At 35.6% G+C, this 20,726-nt stretch overlaps 3 protein-coding genes across 3 annotated transcripts; all 3 read right to left on the bottom strand.

The window, feature by feature from the left end:
- Positions 1-3,452: 3,452 nt before the first annotated feature.
- LOC126713198 (uncharacterized) lies at positions 3,453-7,476 on the bottom strand. Its single transcript, XM_050412886.1, has 5 exons — positions 7,071-7,476; positions 6,647-6,719; positions 6,163-6,316; positions 4,800-4,841; positions 3,453-4,593 (listed from the first exon to the last, which is right to left on the bottom strand). The coding sequence occupies exons 1-5, from the start codon at positions 7,148-7,150 to the stop codon at positions 3,710-3,712; spliced, it is 1,233 nt and encodes a 410-aa protein (XP_050268843.1). The 5' UTR covers positions 7,151-7,476; the 3' UTR covers positions 3,453-3,709.
- A 322-nt stretch (positions 7,477-7,798) lies between these two features.
- Positions 7,799-8,608, bottom strand: LOC126697131 (uncharacterized). The gene is made up of 2 exons (XM_050393995.1): positions 8,373-8,608; positions 7,799-8,303 (listed from the first exon to the last, which is right to left on the bottom strand). Exons 1-2 carry the CDS (start codon positions 8,606-8,608, stop codon positions 7,799-7,801), a joined length of 741 nt encoding a protein of 246 aa, XP_050249952.1.
- A 3,458-nt stretch (positions 8,609-12,066) lies between these two features.
- LOC126713197 (protein IQ-DOMAIN 17-like) lies at positions 12,067-14,851 on the bottom strand. The gene is made up of 5 exons (XM_050412885.1): positions 14,549-14,851; positions 14,139-14,423; positions 13,575-13,823; positions 13,355-13,492; positions 12,067-12,993 (listed from the first exon to the last, which is right to left on the bottom strand). Exons 1-5 carry the CDS (start codon positions 14,672-14,674, stop codon positions 12,232-12,234), a joined length of 1,560 nt encoding a protein of 519 aa, XP_050268842.1. The 5' UTR covers positions 14,675-14,851; the 3' UTR covers positions 12,067-12,231.
- Between the last annotated feature and the right edge of the window lie 5,875 nt (positions 14,852-20,726).

Here is a 20,726-nt window from a genome sequence, read left to right as displayed (position 1 = left end):
GTGGCCCTTGACAAGTCTCAACAAGGTATAACTAAACAATCTTGATAGAAGCGTTGAAATCTCTAAGAAATGTCTAAGTTTCTTATGATTTTATTGTAAAAACAAAATCAAAATAAATGTGATGAGTGCCACTAATAAATTTTTTTTTTTTTTAATAATAGTGAGCCCATTGTCAAGACTCCTAATTTTTTTGTTGATAATTCAATAGTAAGGAGAAAAAGGACCTGAATGTTTTTATTGTAAACACCACGAGATGCCAAGCAATTCGATTACAAAACTTTTGGCGTCAAGAGCCCTTTTAACTCAACAACATTGTCTAGTTTTTTTTATGGTGAACATCTAGATTTAAATTCCCTCGTCCTCATTTATTGTGTGCACCCACACACACACACAAATAAATAATTCAAACGTTTATTTATTATATTGTTAAAATGACTCCAATCACATTAATTAATATGTCAATTTCTAATTCTCTTATAATACAATTGAGAGTAACTTTATTATTATTTTTTTAATTTATAGAGCCCCTAACATCACTCAACAAAAAATAAATTATTGAAAAGAAATTGAGAATAAAATTGCTTATGGCTCATGAGTAGCTACAAACAAGTTGAGTATTTAAAAGTTCAAAATTGCTCATTTAAGTTTTGAGTACAAGTCAAGCTCAAGCTTATTATCAATCTAGATTACATGTTTAAGTTTAATTCATTTTCTTGTCGAATAAGCTCGAATTTATTCATGAGTTCATGCTTGTCTTGGAGCTGTTTTTGAGGACATTGAGCTTATGCTACTCCGTGATATAATGTGTGTCTTATTTTGTTGTTTGATAAAAAATAAAATAAAAATAAAAATAAAAAATCAATCTTGATTCTTTTTCTGATGATTTGTGTAACTTGTTTCTACCAAGAAAACAATATCCTCTTTTTTTAGCTAGAAAAAGAAAACAACATCCTTTGCTAACATTATCTCTAGCCAGAAAATGACACAATTTCAAGATGTGTCAGTGTCAACATTGTATAGAACACAGTTGCACGTACTCTTTTGAGTGACATGTCATTTCCTTGTGTTGATTTTACACTATGTTTAACTGGGGTGAAAAGAGAAAGTAAGGAAAATAGGGGAAGGAAAAAGAAGAGAAAACTGTAATTTTTAATTATTTGGTTGGAGTGAAAAGGGAGAGGAAATGAAATGGGGTGGATTGAGTTTTCTATGTAACATTGTATAGAAACACATTTTATTGCATTATATATGATTAGAGGCAACTAAACTTAATTACACAAAGTTTTTGCTTAAGCTTTTGAGGTTACACTTAACTATGTTATATTAAATTATTAATTACTCATTCTTGTAATTATTATTCAATGTGGGACTTTAATTACTCACAAGTGAGGTGTATATACCCAACAATATATTTGCATTTATAATATAATTTTTAAAATGATACTAGAAATATTACAAATTTTACTAAATCTTACTAATTAATGAATCACCAATCACAAAAAAAAAAAAAAAAAAAAAAAATCGGATATTTATTTATTATATTGTTAAAGTAATATTAATCATATTCATTATTAAATTAATTCCATAATTTTCATATTAAGGCACCCTCTTTGTTGCAGCACTTTCTTTGAAACTTCATTAAAAAAAAGAAAAAAAAAGAGAGGTATGATTATATATATATATATATATATATATTCCAGTCTCTGTGTGTGTGTGGAGGGAATTCGAGTCAATTGCTTGAGGGCAAGAAGCATGAACTAGTATTATTTAAGTGATCATCAGTTGATGCTCCAGCTTAAAAAGGAACATTATTGAGTCTTTGGCTATGATTATTTAACAATGTAATGATGCATCGTAAAGCAAGAAAAGCCATGGCATATGATCAAAAGCCATGAACTTAAGACAGATACGCAACCACTCATAATGAAAGCTATGATGCCAGCGATCACACCGTGGCATCTTTTCCGTGGAAAAGCAGCCTTACTTTTGGGGTTCATATCCCCTTAATTCAGTTCCCGTTTGCTGCTTTGCCTCTCTCAATCTCGCCTAATCAGAAACATGGGATAATTAAGTTTTGTTGCCTCTGATGAGATATAAAATGTTAATAGTGCCTCTTTCAAGTCTAATTTTTCTTTATTGTACCAGTGATTGGGATCCAAGGTATTGTCAAAGGATTTGAGTTTAATATCCTTGATTATGGCCATGACAACACTAAGTGTCCGTTTGGCATGATTAATTTTATCAACTTATTTTTGCTACTATTTATGAGTCTCATTGCATTTTTTGGTACTATTTATAAGTCCTATTATATTATTTCAACTAATTTTTTTACCTTTATCTATAGTACTTTCAACAAAAAGTTTTCAGTTTTAGCAAAATAAGTAGATCCCTAACAAACCCTAAGTTCCCTTGTGGTGAAATAAGCTTATATTTTAAGGGCATTACTGAAAGCCTTTTCTAGGATGATCAAAAAAGAAAGAAAAACAAAAACAAAAAGAAGAGCCTTTCTAGGTGGTGTAAATAACTAAATACTATGTTACTTCTTTTCTCTCTCTGGACCCTATCTCCCTGTGTCCATTCAGTTTGAATTTTTACTTAAAAGTTAGAGCGTAACTTTTATTGTTACTATGCTCCTGATCAATGTAACACTTCAATACATTCGATCCACTTTAGTCCATTTTCGTCAACTTCAGTCCATTTCAATTTAGTTTTGTCCATTTTGGTCCACTTCGGTCCATTTGGTCTATTTTAGTCCACTTTAATGATATTTTGGGAGGAGAGGTTTGAGTAGAAAGAGGAGCCACTTCATTGACAATTGTCATAATCTTAGCGTAAGGTTGGTAGTAAATGATGGATTTGCTTATATCTGCTTCCTCTTTAGGCCATTCAAGACTCTACTCTAGGAACATCCACCATCATGAGCAACCACTATTTAGGTCACGGAAGCATGGTTTACAACATACAATAACAGCATATAGTGTCCTAGAGGTATCTATTCACTTTCTTTCATATACATTATTGAATATGATTTGTTTTGGTTTGAAGGAATTTCTTGATATCACGTTAGTATTATCTTTAAAAGGATTCCTTCCACACTAGATTTTCTGTGATGGAAAAGAGATGACAAGCTCTCTCTCTTAGAGAACCTCTTGTGGACAATTATCAATTTGAATAGTAACTTGGACCCTTCAATCCATATTCCGTGTGAGATTTGTTAAGTTAAAAGTACCTTTTTGCTTAGATTTTCAAGAATTTAAATTAGCATTACAATTATCGGTATCTCATAAGGTGCAAAGATTTTTACTCTAATGTCAAGCATTTTTAAGAACAAATGACATTGTATAAAGTTCATCATCTTCACATCTGCATCTACCTTTAATAAATAAATAAACATGATAAAAAGGGAGGAGGAAGAACATAACAAGATAAACAAGGCGTGACAAAGCAGAAACTTCAGAATACCGTCGGCGTTGCAAATTTTCATTGAGCTAAAGCCACAAGAGAGCATAAAAATTCTCTCTTGTTTGTCTATAAGCATTTGTCTCAAAAGTCTCAACTAACCTTGTTTGGTCATGCTCGAATACATTGTTGATGTTATTGCCTGGTCTACAAAAGCTAAATATACAGAAGCATTTTACAGCAACATCATTGAATACCACCACTCTTCCCTCTTCCTCAAGAAAATAAAAAAGTATATGATAATGGTAATTCATTCAATCTCTTCAATCAAAACCTTGCCTTTGGTTTCTGACGTATTGTTCATTTTGACAGATTGCTTATTGCCTCCATAATTCATGACTGAACTTTTCTCTGCCTCTACAATGGTTGCTAGGGAAGACCAAGCTTCACTTGGCTGCTCATAAACCCAACACATGATGAAATAAATCTTCCTCTCAGCAAACTTGAGCTTACTCCTAATTTCTACCCTTCTCAACTTTTTTTGTTTCTCTGACTTCAGTTCCCTCTCCCCAGCTTGAATCAACCTACACATATCAGAAAGCAAGCACACTAAAGCAGAACTTCCTAAAGAAAGTAAGCTTATTACATCATCAATGAGACCCAATCCAAATTGCAAGCCACCCATGTGTCTGTAAGCTGGAGAGCAAATTTGCTCTAAGCAATAAGACAAAGCTTCCAACACTGTTTCTGGCTGCCCACCTTGACCCAAGACAGAGGACATGCTCAACACCACCAGGGCTGATCCTATGGCATCTGATTGCCAATCTCCATTGTAGAGGCGAAGTGTAAAACAGTAGCTATATAAAATGTCCACCAAGTGAACAGCTAATAGTGGTGATGGCACTGCAGAACTAAGCTTGCTAACCGGAGGTAGTGGGCTTTCGGGGCCATGAGGAATCTCACTTGATTGGTAACTTTCTAGATCATCATCTTGCAGTGATACTGAAGCTTCGTGTTCTGCAAGTGGTTGGACAAGTTGAGTTCCTTCCTTGCTGAGAGATATTCTTCGGGCAGAAGGCTTCAACCACCATGGTTCCCATGGCTCAATCATCTTACTCAGTTCTCCAGATGCAATCGCTCTTTGGAACCTTTTTTTCTCTTCTGCAGATAAATCATCAAAACTTATTTGATCTCCTGCAGGGGAAAATCAAATAAATTCTAAGAAGCTTTAGGCAACAGCATAAAATCCAGAGAAAAAAAATAAATAAATAAATATCAGATGATCTTCACACTCCAACTACAACCAAAGGAGTGCAGAGATCTTGCTTTATTTGGCAATGTAGAAAAAGTAAAAAAATAGAGAAGAAATGAAAAGCTAGCATCTAGAATTATAAATGTACCAGACAAAATCTTTTGTATGGTCTCCTCAGTCAGAGTTGAATCTGCCAAATATAAGAGCAAAACTCAGTCAGAGCCTTTTTAAACAATCAGTCAATCAGCTTAACATGTCACAAAGTTAATAAAACAAGAACCAAAAGGTGGCAATTTCTTTAGTTTTACTTGGAACTCTAAAGCAATATACGAACTTAAAAGAAAATTTACCCATGTAGCAGAAGCAATAGCTTATATACTGGGCTGCAAATATTTTTATGTCAGAATTTTCTATGTTCACTAGGGATGACATAAACAACCACATGCAATTCTTTACTCAACCTGATTAATGTTGGTCAGCACTCTATCTAACTTAAATCTGATATAATCTGTAATAACCATATCATGAAGCTAGATCACCACTGAATATATCACAGTACTGGTATACCATCTGTTAGGATCACTTTGTTGAATGGTTGTCTTGGTTTGATCACTAACAATAAAGTTTCAAAAACACAGGCATAACCAACCTGTATGACCAGAGAAGCTTTTGCAGACCCAACTCCTTTCAAAAATGACAAAACCACTACTTTCACTAGTTCGTCAAAGGCCCTATAGCACCTTCTATAACCCTGCTGAAAGCATTATTTCAAATAGTTCTTTTATGAAACTATTATAAGAGCTAGTTGATCTACAGCATTATCAAATACTAAAATAATTTTTCTGAAAATTCAACCAGAAAGCATTACATAAAATAGCACTCCTATAAAGCATCATCTCAGATATTACATTGCATTTTATCAATTTTAAAAGCATCATTCTCTATAGTTCAATAGAAATGTTATTACTTACAGCTTCTAATTCTACAACTTTTTTAGGACTTCTTTTTTAATAAGTAACCTTTTTAGGACTTCTAGAGCAATTTCAAACACATTTCAGATTTTTTGGCAGTAAACATGCCTCAAATATGTGAAGTGGCACTAGCCTGGACCACCACCAAAAAATAAAATTCAAATGATAATCGACTTTAGCTTCCAGCTGTGCTCTCATGATCTCATCCAATGATTTTTTTTTCTTCAAATGAACTTTGATTATAGAGCAATGCATGTGCTAACAGATTTGTGAGCTTGGGATTAGACACATTCATCTCGCTTTACTATACACAGATTTCCTGCATCACAATTAGCCTATTTCCTTCATTGAAACACGGTTGGTATAACAGTGCCTACAAAATCTTAATTTCATTTGTTGGTTTTTTTTTTTTTTTTTTTACCCTTGACATGGCTGCTTCCTAACCTATATATGAATTTTAAAATTAGTTTCATGTTATATTCTCTCCAACAGTTAATAAGAGCCAACATTCCCAAAGCAAACAAAAGTACAATAACATACCATCCACATCCATGCTATCAGTTTCCTCTTCTGAATGGAACCGTTTCAATATGTCCAGCATTTTCTGTTTAGTTTCATCATCAGGTTGCATCTGTTGAAGCTCCTCAACTACATTTTCTCGCATGAAGGACTCAGTACATTGAAGACTATGAGACTGCCAAAAAAATTATGTAATATTAAACAATAAAACAACCCACCACCAATGCCCACCAAACAAAGATAAAAGAATCTCTGAGGAATCTTCATATGATATGATACAAATCTAGGTAGGATAAGAAACTAGAACACACTTGTTGAGCTGCATTCAAAGTGATCAATAGCATCAAAATCCTTTCTTAACTCAAAGCTAAGCATATTCGATACCCTCCTTGTCTTTTCAAATTTTTTAAAAAAATGTAACATTTGCTTACCAAAGAACAGGAAGCACATTTAAAAAAAGAACAACATTAAAAAAAAATGACAACTACATTAAACTTACACCTACCTTATAGCATTGGAGGGAACAGTATCGCGAATTGCATCGGGGGCATGTATATTGTGAAAATTGCTTCTGACAACTATCTCAAAACAAAAAACATACATGAGTATATAAAACAAGCTGCCCATTAAGACCCCCAAAAAAAAATCCCAATAAATGTAAATAGACTTCACCAACAAGATAAGAGTCTAATATAATTCAACATAAATAAGCTATAAAAAAAATTAAAAAAAAATTTTGTAACAGAGACACACACTTATTGCAATAAATAAAAATCATAGTTTGCTTTACTATGAAACTATTACCAACATTCTAAATGCAAATGAACAAATTTCATGGGCAAAAAAACATTAAAAAAAATAACTAAAATATACCCAAAACAATATGTATAAAAATAAAAAAAGAAAAGAGGGTTTGGGGAGGAACATACACATGGCAAATGGACCTGGAAGGAGGGTTGAGTGGAGACGAGTTGGATGGTTTATCAGAGGTAAGGATTGTCTCGTCCATGACTCGGAAACTCGATTGAGAAACTCAGTACAGTTACTCTTTGCTCTTTGGTTTGAGCTTCAATGGTTTTCTCTTTTTAAAACTTCTTTCCCCTTCTACTACTTTTCTCTCTTATAACCTAAAAAGCTACACCCAAACGACCAACACCGAACCCAGCAACCACCGAAACAACCCACCACTTAAACCCAGTAACCACCGATTCAACCCAACCAAAAACAGCCGAGAAAGAGACAGAGAAAGAGAGGGAGAAGAGTGGAGAGAGCATTAGAACGTTCGTTTCTTTTGCTACGTTTTTTCCTTTTTCTCAGCTCCCATTTTTCGGTGTGCATTCAACCCGGCCCAGCCCAGCCCAATGCCTGACTCTGCTTTTTTATCATGGGTTGATGGATTGTTTTATTTATTTAATTAATTATTTTTTGGTAGAGGTTGGGTTGGATTGGGTTTCGATGGGCTTCTAATAACTCCAATTACTCAACCCAATATTATTAATAATTTAATAAATATATAACTTGTAATACATTTACAAATAAACATAACTAAATTTTTGAGAAACCAAACCAAGCTTGGGAATTTTATTCAAAACCAAAATTAATGAACATCTCTAACCACCAAAGGGGCAATGTCTTCAGGTAAATCTTCTAACCAAACCTATAGCCCAACACCAGAACCAGCTTTCTTAGCCAACGCATCAGCAATAGAGTTACATACCCGACTAGTAAATAAAAAATCAATAAATTGAAAACAAGTTGATTGGAACCGAATGTCATCAAGAATGTTTCCATAGTTGGCAAACTGGCCCGTTCCATTCTTAAGTGCCTCAATAACAGTAACAGAGTCTCCTTCGACCACCACTTGAGTCAGTCCAATCTCTAAAGCAAACTGGACCGCCCTCTGACATGCCACTGCCTCCAACTCTGCCACAGACTGCCTGAAAGGAACAGGCATGGTTAGCGCCCCAATCGGATCACCCCTGTTGTCGCGAACAATCACTCCCACCCCTGCCAGGTTTGAAGCTCGAAAGACCGTTGCATCAAAGTTGATTTTGTAAATATTTGGATCAGGAGGTAGCCACCGTTGAATCGCCTGAGGAAGTGGAGGACTCAGCTCAACCTCACGGGTTTGAAGAAACTCCTGAAGAAAGCTACCAGCCTCCCTGCAAATGCTGTCCACAGGCCGGACCACTCAGTTGAAGTGAATAGCATTGCGTCTATTCCACACAAACCACCCAGCTATGGCAAAAATCTCAGCTTTGTAATCATCTGAGCTCGGCATAAACCTGGCCAACAGCTCTCTGTAATTCACGGGCTGAACAGGGACAGCTTGGTGAAACCAATCCAAGGACGACCAAACTCCAGCTACCTCCTTGCATGTCCATATAGCATGAACGGTATCCTCAGGAAACTCTCCACACAGGTCGCAAATGTCCGAATCCGTGACATGCCGATAGTGCAGATTCATCTTTGTTGGCAACGCCTCATTACACGCCCTCCAAACAAAGTTTTTGATTTTGTTTGGCATCCGGAGTTGCCACAGGCACTTCCAGAACTTCTTATGGTTTTCGACACTTGAACTAAATTAGTATTGAAGTTTTACCAAGTTTATAAATAATATATATAATTTTTTTATTTGAAAATATAAAATACCTACTATAAAATAAATATAAGTTTATTTGAAATAAATGAATTTTTTTTTTTTTTTTTACATTGTTATCTACAAGATTCTCAATCTTAATTTTTTTCATCCACTATTTGTATAATACTAATGATAATAATATAAGAAAAATGAATCAATGATGGTATTTTTTTTTAATTATTAATATTAACTCTATGGTTGTCTAACTTAATAACTCATTTAGCACAAAAAATTAAGAAAATTAGATTGGATTCCTCAATTTTTGTTGTATAGTAAGTAGCTATATCAAAATTAAGAAAATTGGATGTGACACATGACACAAAATTGGACTTCTGATTTAGATTCTAGTTGGATTTTCTCTCCATATGATATGTTATTTTGATTTATTTTTAGGAGTTCATAACTTAGTTTAAATTTATAAGTTTGATTTATTTTAGTATTTTTAGACTTAAGCTTTAATGACTGTTAGAATATTAAGGTTAAGGGCGTAAATTGTAAATATTTATTTAATAATGAACTTATAATAGTTAATTATAAACCCAATTTTTTATAGGCAAGATAAAATTGCCTCAATCCAATGATTATTTATGAGTTGGATGAACAAAATTTAAGTACAATTTCTTAGCTAGGTGTTGTACCTTAGATTTCCCATTTAAATTGAACAATGTGGACCATGTGGTTTCTTTGACCAATTAGTTACATAATTGATTTAATTATTCTTTGAGGAAGATAATATATTTTGTATTGCATTAGTCAATAGAACCACATGTATGATTGGATTTAATTGGAAATGTATGATTGGATATTGTAACGACCCCACCCCACCTGTATAAATATTGACCGCTTTGGGGCCTCATACCCCTCACAGTTTTGTTCTCCCCCAAAGCACGCAGCAGTGGGGGAAAAGGCATCTACACATTGAAGGGAGGTCATTCCTTATAAACACATTCTCATGTGCTTCCCTAGGCGATGTGAGATTCCATGGAATGCAAGACCCCCCTTTTTGGATCACTACAATCCACCCCCCTTACGGGCACACGCGTCCTCGCGTGTGGGGCCCACACTTCTGGCTAGGGCATGGCTCTGATACCATCTGTAACGACCTCGCCCTAATTGTGTAGATATTGTCCGTTTTGGGGCCCATACCTCTCATGGTTTTATTCTCCCCCAAAGCACACAGCAGTGGGGGAAAAGGCCTCAACACATTGAAGAGAGATCATTCCTTATAAGCACATTCTCATGTGCTTCCCTAGGCGATATGGGATTCCATAGAATGCAAAACCCCCCTTTTTGGGTCACTACAATCCACACCCCTTACGGGCACATGCATCCTCACGTGTGAGGCCCACACTTCCGGATAGGGCATGGCTCTGATACCATCTATAACGACCCCACCCCAACTGTGTAGATATTGTCCACTTTGGGGCCCGTACCCCTCATGGTTTTGTTCTCCCTCAAAGCACACAGCAATGGAGGAAAATGCCTCTACACATTGAAGGGAGATCATTTCTTATAAGCACATTCTCATGTGCTTCCCTAGGCGATGTGGGATTCCATAGAATGCAAGACCCCCCTTTTTGGGTCACTACAATCCACCCCCCTTACAGGCACACACGTCCTCGCATGTGGGTCCCACACTTCCGGTTAGGGCATGGCTTTAATACCATCTGTAACGACCTAAGGAAAAGCGCTAGCCACATCTGCGCTATACCTCAAAAGGACTAGTCACAATTGAAACTCTTTGTAGTTGTTAATAAAGCCCAGATCTACCTAGTAAATACCCGATGTGGGACTCATCACACATCACACAATCAATCAAAATTGGGGTATCACAATCTCCCCTACTTAAATCCCTAACGTCCTCGTTAGGGCCCACTTTGTTAGGTAGTGTCTCTGAGCTCACATGGGATTACTAGGCCGGCTCTGATACCATATGTAACGACCCAAGGAAAAACGCTAATCACATCTGCGCTATACCTCAAAAGGACTAGTCACAATTGAAACTCTTTGTAGTTGTTAATAAAACCCAGATCTACCTAGTAAATACCCGATGTGAAACTCATCACACATCTACATACATCACACAATCAATCAAATTGGGATATCACAATCTCCCCTACTTAAATCCCTAACGTCCTCGTTAGGGCCCACTTTGTTGGGTAGTGTCTCTGAGCCCACATGGGATTACTAGGCCGGCTCTGATACCATATGTAACGACCCAAGGAAAAACGTTAGTCACATCTGCGCTATACCTCAAAAGAACTAGTCACAATTAAGGTGCCTTGCAGTTGTTAATAAAACCCAGTTCAACCCAGTAAATACCCGATGTGGGACTCATCACACACCCACACACATTACACAATCAATCAAATTAGGAGGCATCACAATGGGAAGAACAAAACCATGAGGGGTATGGGCCCCAAAGTGGACAATATCTACACAGTTTGGACGAGGTCATTACAGATGGTATCAGAGTGATGCCCTAGCCGGAAGTGTGGGCCCCACACGCGAGGACGCATGTGCCCATAAGGGGGGTGGATTGTAGTGACCCAAAAAGGGGAGTCTTGCATTCTATGGAATCCCACATCGCCTAGGGAAGCACATAAGAATATGCTTATAAGGAATGATCTCCCTTCAATGTGTAAAGGCCTTTTCCCCAGCGCAACCTGGGGAAGAACAAAACCATGAGGGGTATAGACCCCAAAGTGGACAATATCTACACAGTTGGGGCGAGGTCATTACAGATATAATTGGAAAAACTAAGGCACACCGCTTAAAAAATTATACCTAAATTTTGTCCAAATTAGAATGATTTTTTCATTATGTTGATTGGGTTGTTAATTCCTTAGGTTAGTAAAAAATATACCACAAACCCAACATCATCCACATTGCATTGAACATTAAATAGTAAATACATGATTTTAGGACATTGTGAAAGGTTCAGGGCAAATCAAGTTGATTCAAAAGAAGGAACATTGACTTTGTTACCGCTAGACTACTATATTGATCTACTTATGCATTCATATTCGCATTTTGTCCCTATTCCTAGTTTACTCACCCCATTGATAAAATTGGTCATATTGGTCCCTGGTAAAAAATTGGTTATATTGGAAAAGGACTGTTAATTTTTTTTGCCACAACTTCAATGTGGTTAGCTATGAAAGTGATTTATAACAAAAGTTGTGGTACAAAATTAATTTGTGATCCAAAACTCAATCAATTATTGCAAATCCTATTAATATGGATGTGCTCAACTTTAGTGAATGTGAAATTATTCATTGCACCTTTCAACCAATTTAGAATATCTGTTTAAGAAAATCTACTCAAGGTGGACTCAATTTATAGAATTAACCATTGCTTCCATTAAAACAATTCCTTCTCAATTTCAAATAAGACAATTGATAATAATTAATAACCATCTTCATCATCACCTTCACAATTATGTCACTTCATGACTTCAACCACCTTAGATCAGTTGTTGAACATGGAGAAATTTGTCCCCCAAGGCTCTCACTCGTATTATAACAAGCAGACAAGTTTGTCTGTTGCTCCATTCCATAATAATAATACCCATCAAAGCTGGGGCTTCTCAAGTTCTGGCTAAGATTACTGCACTCAGTGCCAACACTATTACGAACATCATGAACTGGATATGATAAGCGCTTCTTTGCTGAAGAAACTCGCTCTCTCTCGGGTGTTGAGGGCCTATGTCTTGGTGTACTTTGTGATGATCGAACTCGAGCCTTTGCAGACTCAGTGGCAGCCATGTAGTTTGGCATTGCAGCACGCATGCCACCACTGCCGTAGCAGTAAATGGAGCCTAAGTTTGGTGTATGAGCTGCTGAGTAACATTTCTCTTCTTTTAGGCATCGAGGGCTTGCTGAACGCACTTGCAGGGGTTTGTGTTTACAGGGTGAGGGTGTGAAAGTGAAGTTGTGGTGTGCTTTATGGAGTGGAGAAGCTACAGAACGTGGAGTAGATTGTTTTTGGCGATGATTTAGCTCTTGTGGTCTTTGAAGTATTGGACCAGAATAAGAGTGTGACATAGAAGTGTCAATTTCTACTGTCTTTATAGGGTCTCTTTTATCAGTTGAAACTCTGTCGTTGTGCTGTTGCTTTGTGGCCATCCACCTTTCTAGCCATTTTGTTCTTTCTTCAAGCTCTTTTTCATCTCCTGCAGATATGTTCCGGCTCCTACGAGATCCCCATATCTTGATATGCAATTGAAGACATGGAAGAGATTAAGTTCCAACTTCCATACAAACACAAAAATAAAGAAACAGCAAAATTATTAGGTGTCATACATTATGTTCCCAATTAAATAAAATCATGTGGTTGACCGATGCAACATAAAATACACAAAAATAATTAAGACATTTATTTATTATTTTGTTGAAATGACACAAATCATATATATTGTCATGTAAATTTGTAAGTTTTTTGTAATAAAATTGGTACTTATTTTAACAACCGTGTGGCTCATGGGCCACTTTAATCATATGAATTGGAAATCTAAGATATGAAAACTGTACCTAAGTTTTGCCCAAAAACAAATTGTGAGGAAGAACATACCTTGTGAGAGAAAGCATAAGCAAGAGCCTTTTCACGTTTCAAAGCAGCTTCTTTTCTACTCAACAACATGGCTTCAATCTCCTCACTTGTATGCGGGCGGTCATCCCAATCATCCGCATCACAACATGTATCTTTGGACTGTGATACAATAGCAAGTTATAACATCCATTTAAGAAAAATATGGTGTACTTAGAAGGATTTGAGAAGGGAGCTTATTTACCATGGACTTCCTGTCCCGGATGTCATGAAGATATTTAGACTCCCATAAGCTGTTGGTTTCGGCAAACATGGACCTTCTTCCCCCTTCATGTGAAAGCCTTGCACGTTGATCAGCACTCACCCGATCTTGCGCTCGAACCAAAGCTTGCATGCATTGTAGTGTTAACTTGGCTTGCTTTCGGACATTGTGCCCTCTTACTAGAGCTTGAAGTTTTACTAGCCCCTTTAGTGCACGAAGAGCTCTTCTTGCCTATAAGAAATCAATATGTACTCTTAAGGACAACAATATATAAGAAATCAATACTACTACAAGAGACTTTTCTTGTAGTGATAAATGAAGAAAAAACAATGACCCGCAAAAGTATAATGTTTCTTGCACCTTTTTTCTTATGCAATTGGTTTAGGGTCACAATATTTTTTTCAATTACTGATATGGTCTGTGATTGATGCATCATAGAAGTGTTGTCAATGACAAGTTCGGATGAAAGTGATGATGCTGTTATCAAAACAAGCCTTATCAGCAGACTGCAGTTGTGAAATATTGTGCCGCTAGCATTATACTTACTAAGTATCCTCTAAAAGCTGTTTGAATGACTATAGCAGCATAATGTTCTCTGACAAAACTGGAAGGCCTAGTTAGCCGAACAATCTCCACCGCTGCTTGGGCTGTTGCCACAGCAGCTTCAGCTGCCGCTGCAGTGGCAGCAGCCACTGCAATTGCATGCCGATGCTCTGCAGCCAAAACTGGAACCACGGGTGCAATCGCAGTAGTATTTGTTCTTGCATTTGCTTCACATTGTTGAACATGACTACTTGGCTTTCTGAAAAGCCATCTTCTTTTCTCTCTTTTCTGCACAAATCAACCCAAAATTAAATACTTTAATTAACAAAATAGCTTTTCATATAATAAAATAGTGTTATCTGCATGGTAAAAATAGATAACATTGATAGTATATACTCCTATATATTTGTTACTTTTTCTTCCTCTTCTTGATCATGTTCATCTCTTCTTTTGCTACTTCTTTTCTCATTCTCTTTAGTAGGAGACCTGAATGCCCTTTTCACTATTGTCAACCAAGAGCTACTGCTTTTCTTTGCCATATATAGGTGTGAGGAAGCTTTGCTACATTACAGCTAAAAAGCAAGCATATGAGAGAGGTGTGAGTACTGTATTTGATATCTTTACTATTATAACTATAGGGGGAAATTTATGAGACAGAGCAAGGGAAGAAACTAGTACGTTCATTTGTGTAGATTATAGTTTGTAGAACCTCTAGAGAACAAGCTCCAATATATTTGCAAAGCCTAGGTGTTTCGTAGTGGCACAGGCAAAAACTAATGGAGGTGTCAGAATTTAGAAATCATCAAGAAATTAAAAAAATAATGCGTATTAAGATAGAATTAGATATTGAGAGAGAGAGAGAGAGAGAGAGATTGCACGAGAATCCAACGTCTTGTAAAATAGCAGGGGTTTCGATGAGCATGCTTTTATTTTTGTTATAAATAACACTGACGAACTCTAATGGTTTCACGTGTTAGTATCTACCTTTTGTAAGTTCTTTTGTTTGGCTAAGTTAAGACTTAAAAACGACAAATGTCACAAGAAGAAACTAATAAGTTCGCTGAATTAAGAGTCAGAAGGGGATCCCTTTTTTGGTAAAAGTGACTGGCTTGGCTTCATTTCCCAGTTGGTGGACTGGTCAAACTGATTTGATTCTTTGGTCTGCTTCCCTATACTGATTCTTACACAAAGTAAGAGCAAATTACAGCTACGCCTCAAACAAAACACAAAATACAAACTCATATAATAGTGCTACTATACATATTCAGCCAAAATAAAAAATTACTACTTGACATAAACAATGACAGTATTTATAGTTTACCAGAAAATAACAACTATAAGTTTGGTAGCTCCAATGCTCTTCAAGGCTCCAACAATGGACAAGTCCTGCACTTCTTCAATGAAATGCTGCGTTTATCAAGTCATTTTTCCTCTGCATTTCACATGGGAAATGAAAGAATAGGAAGAGCCAATCAACAGAAAACAATAGTGAAAAGCTGCCTCCCTCCATTTATCCATTCAAAAACAATAAACACCCACTTCTGTCTACATCTTCTGCAACATATTTAAAATTCCTAGTTCACAAATCACAATTACAAAATTATTTTTGCTACTGTGGGATATAGTCATGAAAAAATTGAGGCAATCCTAAAAGCTTCCCATATTGTTAAAAATTCACTTGCAATTATATGCATGAATCAGGATTAATCAAAGACAAATTTTAAATTAGCCAAAAAAGAAAGCCACAAAATAATGAAGCTAAATTGAATTTATTGTATTAATATGCCCACTGAAACTTTAAAGCTATTCCCAGTTGTTTTGTAACTTGTAACGGGGATTGAAAAAATGAGCCCATCCCATTTTAAGTTCCCTTTAGTCTTTCATACTCCTGGCCTTACCATCAGCAATAATAATTGCAAGTCCAAAGGCAAAACATAAAGTCTTTTTTACTTTACCGATGCTTTACCAATTCTGATTTTTCAAATTGAATCACTAGACTCCACAAACTCGCATTGCATTTGCATGTGAAGACTAGTACGGTGAAGCACCTTAAAAGTTAAAACGTATCGCCCACTTCTTTCTTCGCCTACATTAGCCCAGACCTTCCGCTTTTCTTCTTCTTATCGCTGTCTTTTTATTATTATTATTTTTTTTTTTAAACAAGCTGTCCATGTCTAATTTGTCACTAGTTAAACTAGGTAATAACTAGTGACAAATTATAACTTTTCCATCCAATTGTTTAGAAATTCTTTATTAAAAAATAAATGAATAAGTAATTCCAATTATGGAATGGAACAAAATGTATATAAACAATGACCACCTCAAATGAAAACGGTAAAAAACTTCACCCTATAAAATTGAGTTCAAATATTCTCTACAACTTTCTTTACTCTACTTTATATTACACAAATAAAAACTTGTCACATGTCTATTTACTTAATTAAATCCTAATTTTGTGGCTTCATTATTTTAGTTACCTAAATTAAATAATTAAAGAATATAAGAAAAACCCAACCGTCAACACATCCCACCACCAGCACCGCCACCATCATTCGCCGGAGCAACTGACACCTTCAGTCACAAAGTTATAACTATAGTACTAAGTTCCAAGTTCAAAATCCAAAATAAGTTTGCAAATGACAACTAGCTAAGTAGTTAACTATAGTACAAAATCCAATAGCAAAATCCAATCATGTTGATTTTAGGGGTTTAGGGAATAAGTTTTTAATTTAAAGTGAGGTTTTTTATTTATTTATTTATAGTATAGGGCATAGTGGGTTGTTTCTATCCATTGGGTTGATTGTACTTTTTCTTTTTTATGCCAATTCAAAGCAAATTTGGGTTTTTAGTAGGACCGTTTAGGATCATAAGATCAGTCCGATCCCACTTGATCCAATCGATCCTACATGGGATATTGAAAAATGCATGATCCTACTACAATCTAAGTCCTTGATCTTAGGATTGTACAATCGTACCTGACTCCCAATCCTGACAACCATGAATATAGTGTACAATCAAAATTCTACAAAAATTACATAAAATCTATTAATTTCCATCCATAGTCTAGTTTAGTGTAAAGTTTTCTAGCTCTATTAACATAGAGGAAAGTGTGACTCTTCATGATGTTTGATGGTCTTATACAACATACATGATATGTAATTCTCATATCCCAATTCCATAGTGATGGATGGTTAACAATATTTTCCCATCTGTTTGTTGTCCCATCACATCGAGGTATCATATCATACATATGCTTTAAATCTTCAGGATATTCTTTTCAACGCACTTTTTAAGAACAAAATTGAAGATAATATGGATAACTACCTTGATGCCATCCAACTTCTTTGCATCAACTTTATGTGCAAGCATGACCTCCATCTTCTTCTCAAAATCATACTCTAATAAGAAATTTTGAGGATGCTTAAGGGTGCCATGTTTATATCTTGATTTAGGACACGGTTTAATATTTAATTTTAGTATTTTTTATGTAATTTTTATTATTTTAGGTTTAGGTTATTTATTTCCTTGTTTTAGGTGCTTTTAATGTTGTTTAGTCAAATTAAGGTTTTATATGCTTTTGTAGCCGCCTTAGGGTTTCTAGCCACCCTATATTTTCTTTTTACTATTTAAATGTATTGTACCCTCCAAAGGCAATTCAGTTATAGATTATTGATAAAATATAGATTTTTTGTTGAATTCTTTCTTTAGTGAATTCCAGTTTATCACCTTGTGGATTCAAGGAATCCTGAGTGGATTCGAGATTTACTACCCAGAAACTAACAATATAGTTTTTGTCCATCAAAGAGAGCATCATGTGTACTTTCTTCAGGCTTCCGTGATATCAAAGCCTTGACTTACCCTGGTCTGATGGCTAACCAGGGAGATGGTGACCACCACAACAACAACAATGGCAACGACGTCGACAACACAGTCCTCACTAGGGCTAAGTTTCTCGAATTTTGTAAAGAGGCTCATGATGAGAATCAACAATTTCTTGAAAAGAGTCCGCAAATTATAGGCAAAATCGAGCAAAAGATTACTACTCTTCTTGCTAGGAAATCATCTCATAACAACAATGTTGAATATATTCAAAGATGCACTCCTAACTACAAGAAAATTCCATTCTTTGACAGAGATATGTGTAAGTTGGATCTTATTAATTGGTGTACAGTACACCAGCCAAGGCATGAGGGAATGCTGACGTGGCTAGATCTAGACTCTACATGTGGAATGGCTATGAGTAAGGAAAAGGAATGTTGGCTAGGAGAAGGGATCTCTGGTTCGTGCCAACGGCATGACCATCTTGGGGAAGAGTGAGATTTACACCTAACATGGACACCCAGCACTCATAAAAGGGAGATAGTGACCCTCTTTGGTCAAAGGTTATGAAATCATTCCCTTCCATTGGTTGTGCTTGTGTTATACCACTGTTGGGGACATGTGCATTACTCTCAATGCCCCTGATACCCCTTTCCTTGCCTAAGGATTGCTCCCTATGTAGTGGTAGTGTCACCTTTCATGTCGCTATACTGACCTCAGCGTGCTTACTCTCTCTCCTCCAACCACAACATAGTACAACAGTTGTATTAGAGTTTGAATGGGGGAATCACAGTTTGACATCTGTCCTGTGTACCTAGCAACATTCCTCGGACTATAAGAGGAACATGTTGTTGAACTATTAGGGTAAGAACCAAGATAGAACAATAGAGAAAATGGCAAGAAATTTGTGAGGAAGTGAGGTAGAGAAAAGGCCTCTCCTTTAGTAAGAACACCACTACTATACAAGGGAAACCTCCATTTTCATATAATAGAAAGCTTGATAGAGTAAGGGACATTCACCCTTACTCACCTGTGGTTTTTTTAATCCCATTTAAAGGGTTTTCCACGTACATCTCGTTGTCATCTTAACTTTCCTTGCACTACTTTCTTTTTCTCTTGACGTTATGATGTTAAAGCTTCTATTTTTATTGATTTTAAGCTTTTTCATCAAAATGTACTATCAAATATATCATACATTTTTCATACTAGTTTTCCAAATCTAACTTGCTTGTACAACTGGCTGCTTGATTTGGAAGAGTATTTTAATTTTTGGAAGATTTGTGATGAAGAAAGAGTACGGCTTACATCTAATAAATTGGATGATGAAGCAAAGGAATGGTGGGAAGACATTCAAATTGATAGAAAGTGGCAAGGTAAGCATCCAACCTGCTCTTGGCAAAGAATGAAAAATGTATTAATTGATTTATGGTTTCCTAATGACTATTATGATATACTGAACTATACAAGTGTTGATTATAAATCTTTATATTCACATGAAAAACAATATGTTCAAAACATGAAAGGTCAACCACAAAACCAAAATTTTCACAGCCAAGTCCATGTGTCAATTAAAGGAAAGGGTTTGAGAGTTGAGAAGAAGCAGCCTATTTCTAAAGAAAATTTTGAAGTGGTTAAAAAAGAGCAAGACTTGCAACAAGTTGTTGAATTGAAACTTGAAGATACCACTTCTCAAAAATTTAATGAAGAAGTAAAAAAAAAAAAAAAAAAAAAAGGCTGAGTTGATTGTGGAAGATCCAATTGACAGAAATCAAAAGATGGTAATTATTGAGAATATTGTGGAAGATCCAATTAAGGTTAAATATGAGGATGAGTCCATCACACACAATCCCCAGGTTCTGGTTGATTTGTTAAAAATGACTACACAATATGTTGATTTTCTTCGAGTAGAAAATTTTAATTTTATTATCAACCCTTTGTTGATTGATGTTGCAAATAAATTGAAGGTAGATGAGAAGAAATTTTATGCTACACTTTATGAAGAATTCAAGTTTCAAAACCGAATCAAGTTATTAAAGCATTTAAAGTATTTGTTTATTTGGAGCGGAAGATTTCAAATTCCGACCATCAACTCGAGAACAAGTTTGTTTCAAGTGGAGGGATCTAATACAGGTCATGGTTTAATATTTAATTTTTGTAATTATTTAATTTTAGTATTTTTATGTAATTTTTGTAATTTTAGGTTTAGGTTATTTATTTCCTTATTTTAGGTGTTTTTAAATTTGTTTAGTCAAATTAGAGTTTTATATGCTTTCGTAGCCGCCTTAGGGTTTCTAGCCGTCCTAGGTTTTCTTTTTACTATTTAAACGTATTGTAGCCTCCAAAAGCAATTCAATTATATATTATTAATAAAATAAATATTTTTTGTTGAATTCTTTCTCTAGTGGATTTCAATTTATCACCTTGTGGATTCAAGGAATTCCTCATGGATTCTAGGAATTCCTCATGGATTCTAGGTTTACTACCCAGAAACTAAAAATTTAGTTTATGTCCATTAAAGAGACTATCGTGTGTGCTTTCTTCAGGCTGCCACAACATCATATCCCCTCACATGTATGGTGGCAACAACAATTAAAATTGCCTTAATAATGACATTGGCCACAATAGATAAGAGATAACAAGTCTTTCCAAAGTCCTCAGTCGTCAACCAATTCCATGGGTGAGTATCCAATCAAACACTTAGGGTATACTATAAGGAAAAAATTTTATTACATTGAAATTTTTCGTTGCAATAAGTCAAAGTCATTGCAATAG

The sequence above is a fragment of the Quercus robur genome, chromosome 2 (assembly GCF_932294415.1).
Source record: "Quercus robur chromosome 2, dhQueRobu3.1, whole genome shotgun sequence".
Classification (NCBI taxonomy): domain Eukaryota; kingdom Viridiplantae; phylum Streptophyta; class Magnoliopsida; order Fagales; family Fagaceae; genus Quercus; species Quercus robur.
The sequence above is the reverse complement of the archived record's forward strand: the minus strand, read 5'-3'. Positions and strand labels throughout refer to the sequence as shown.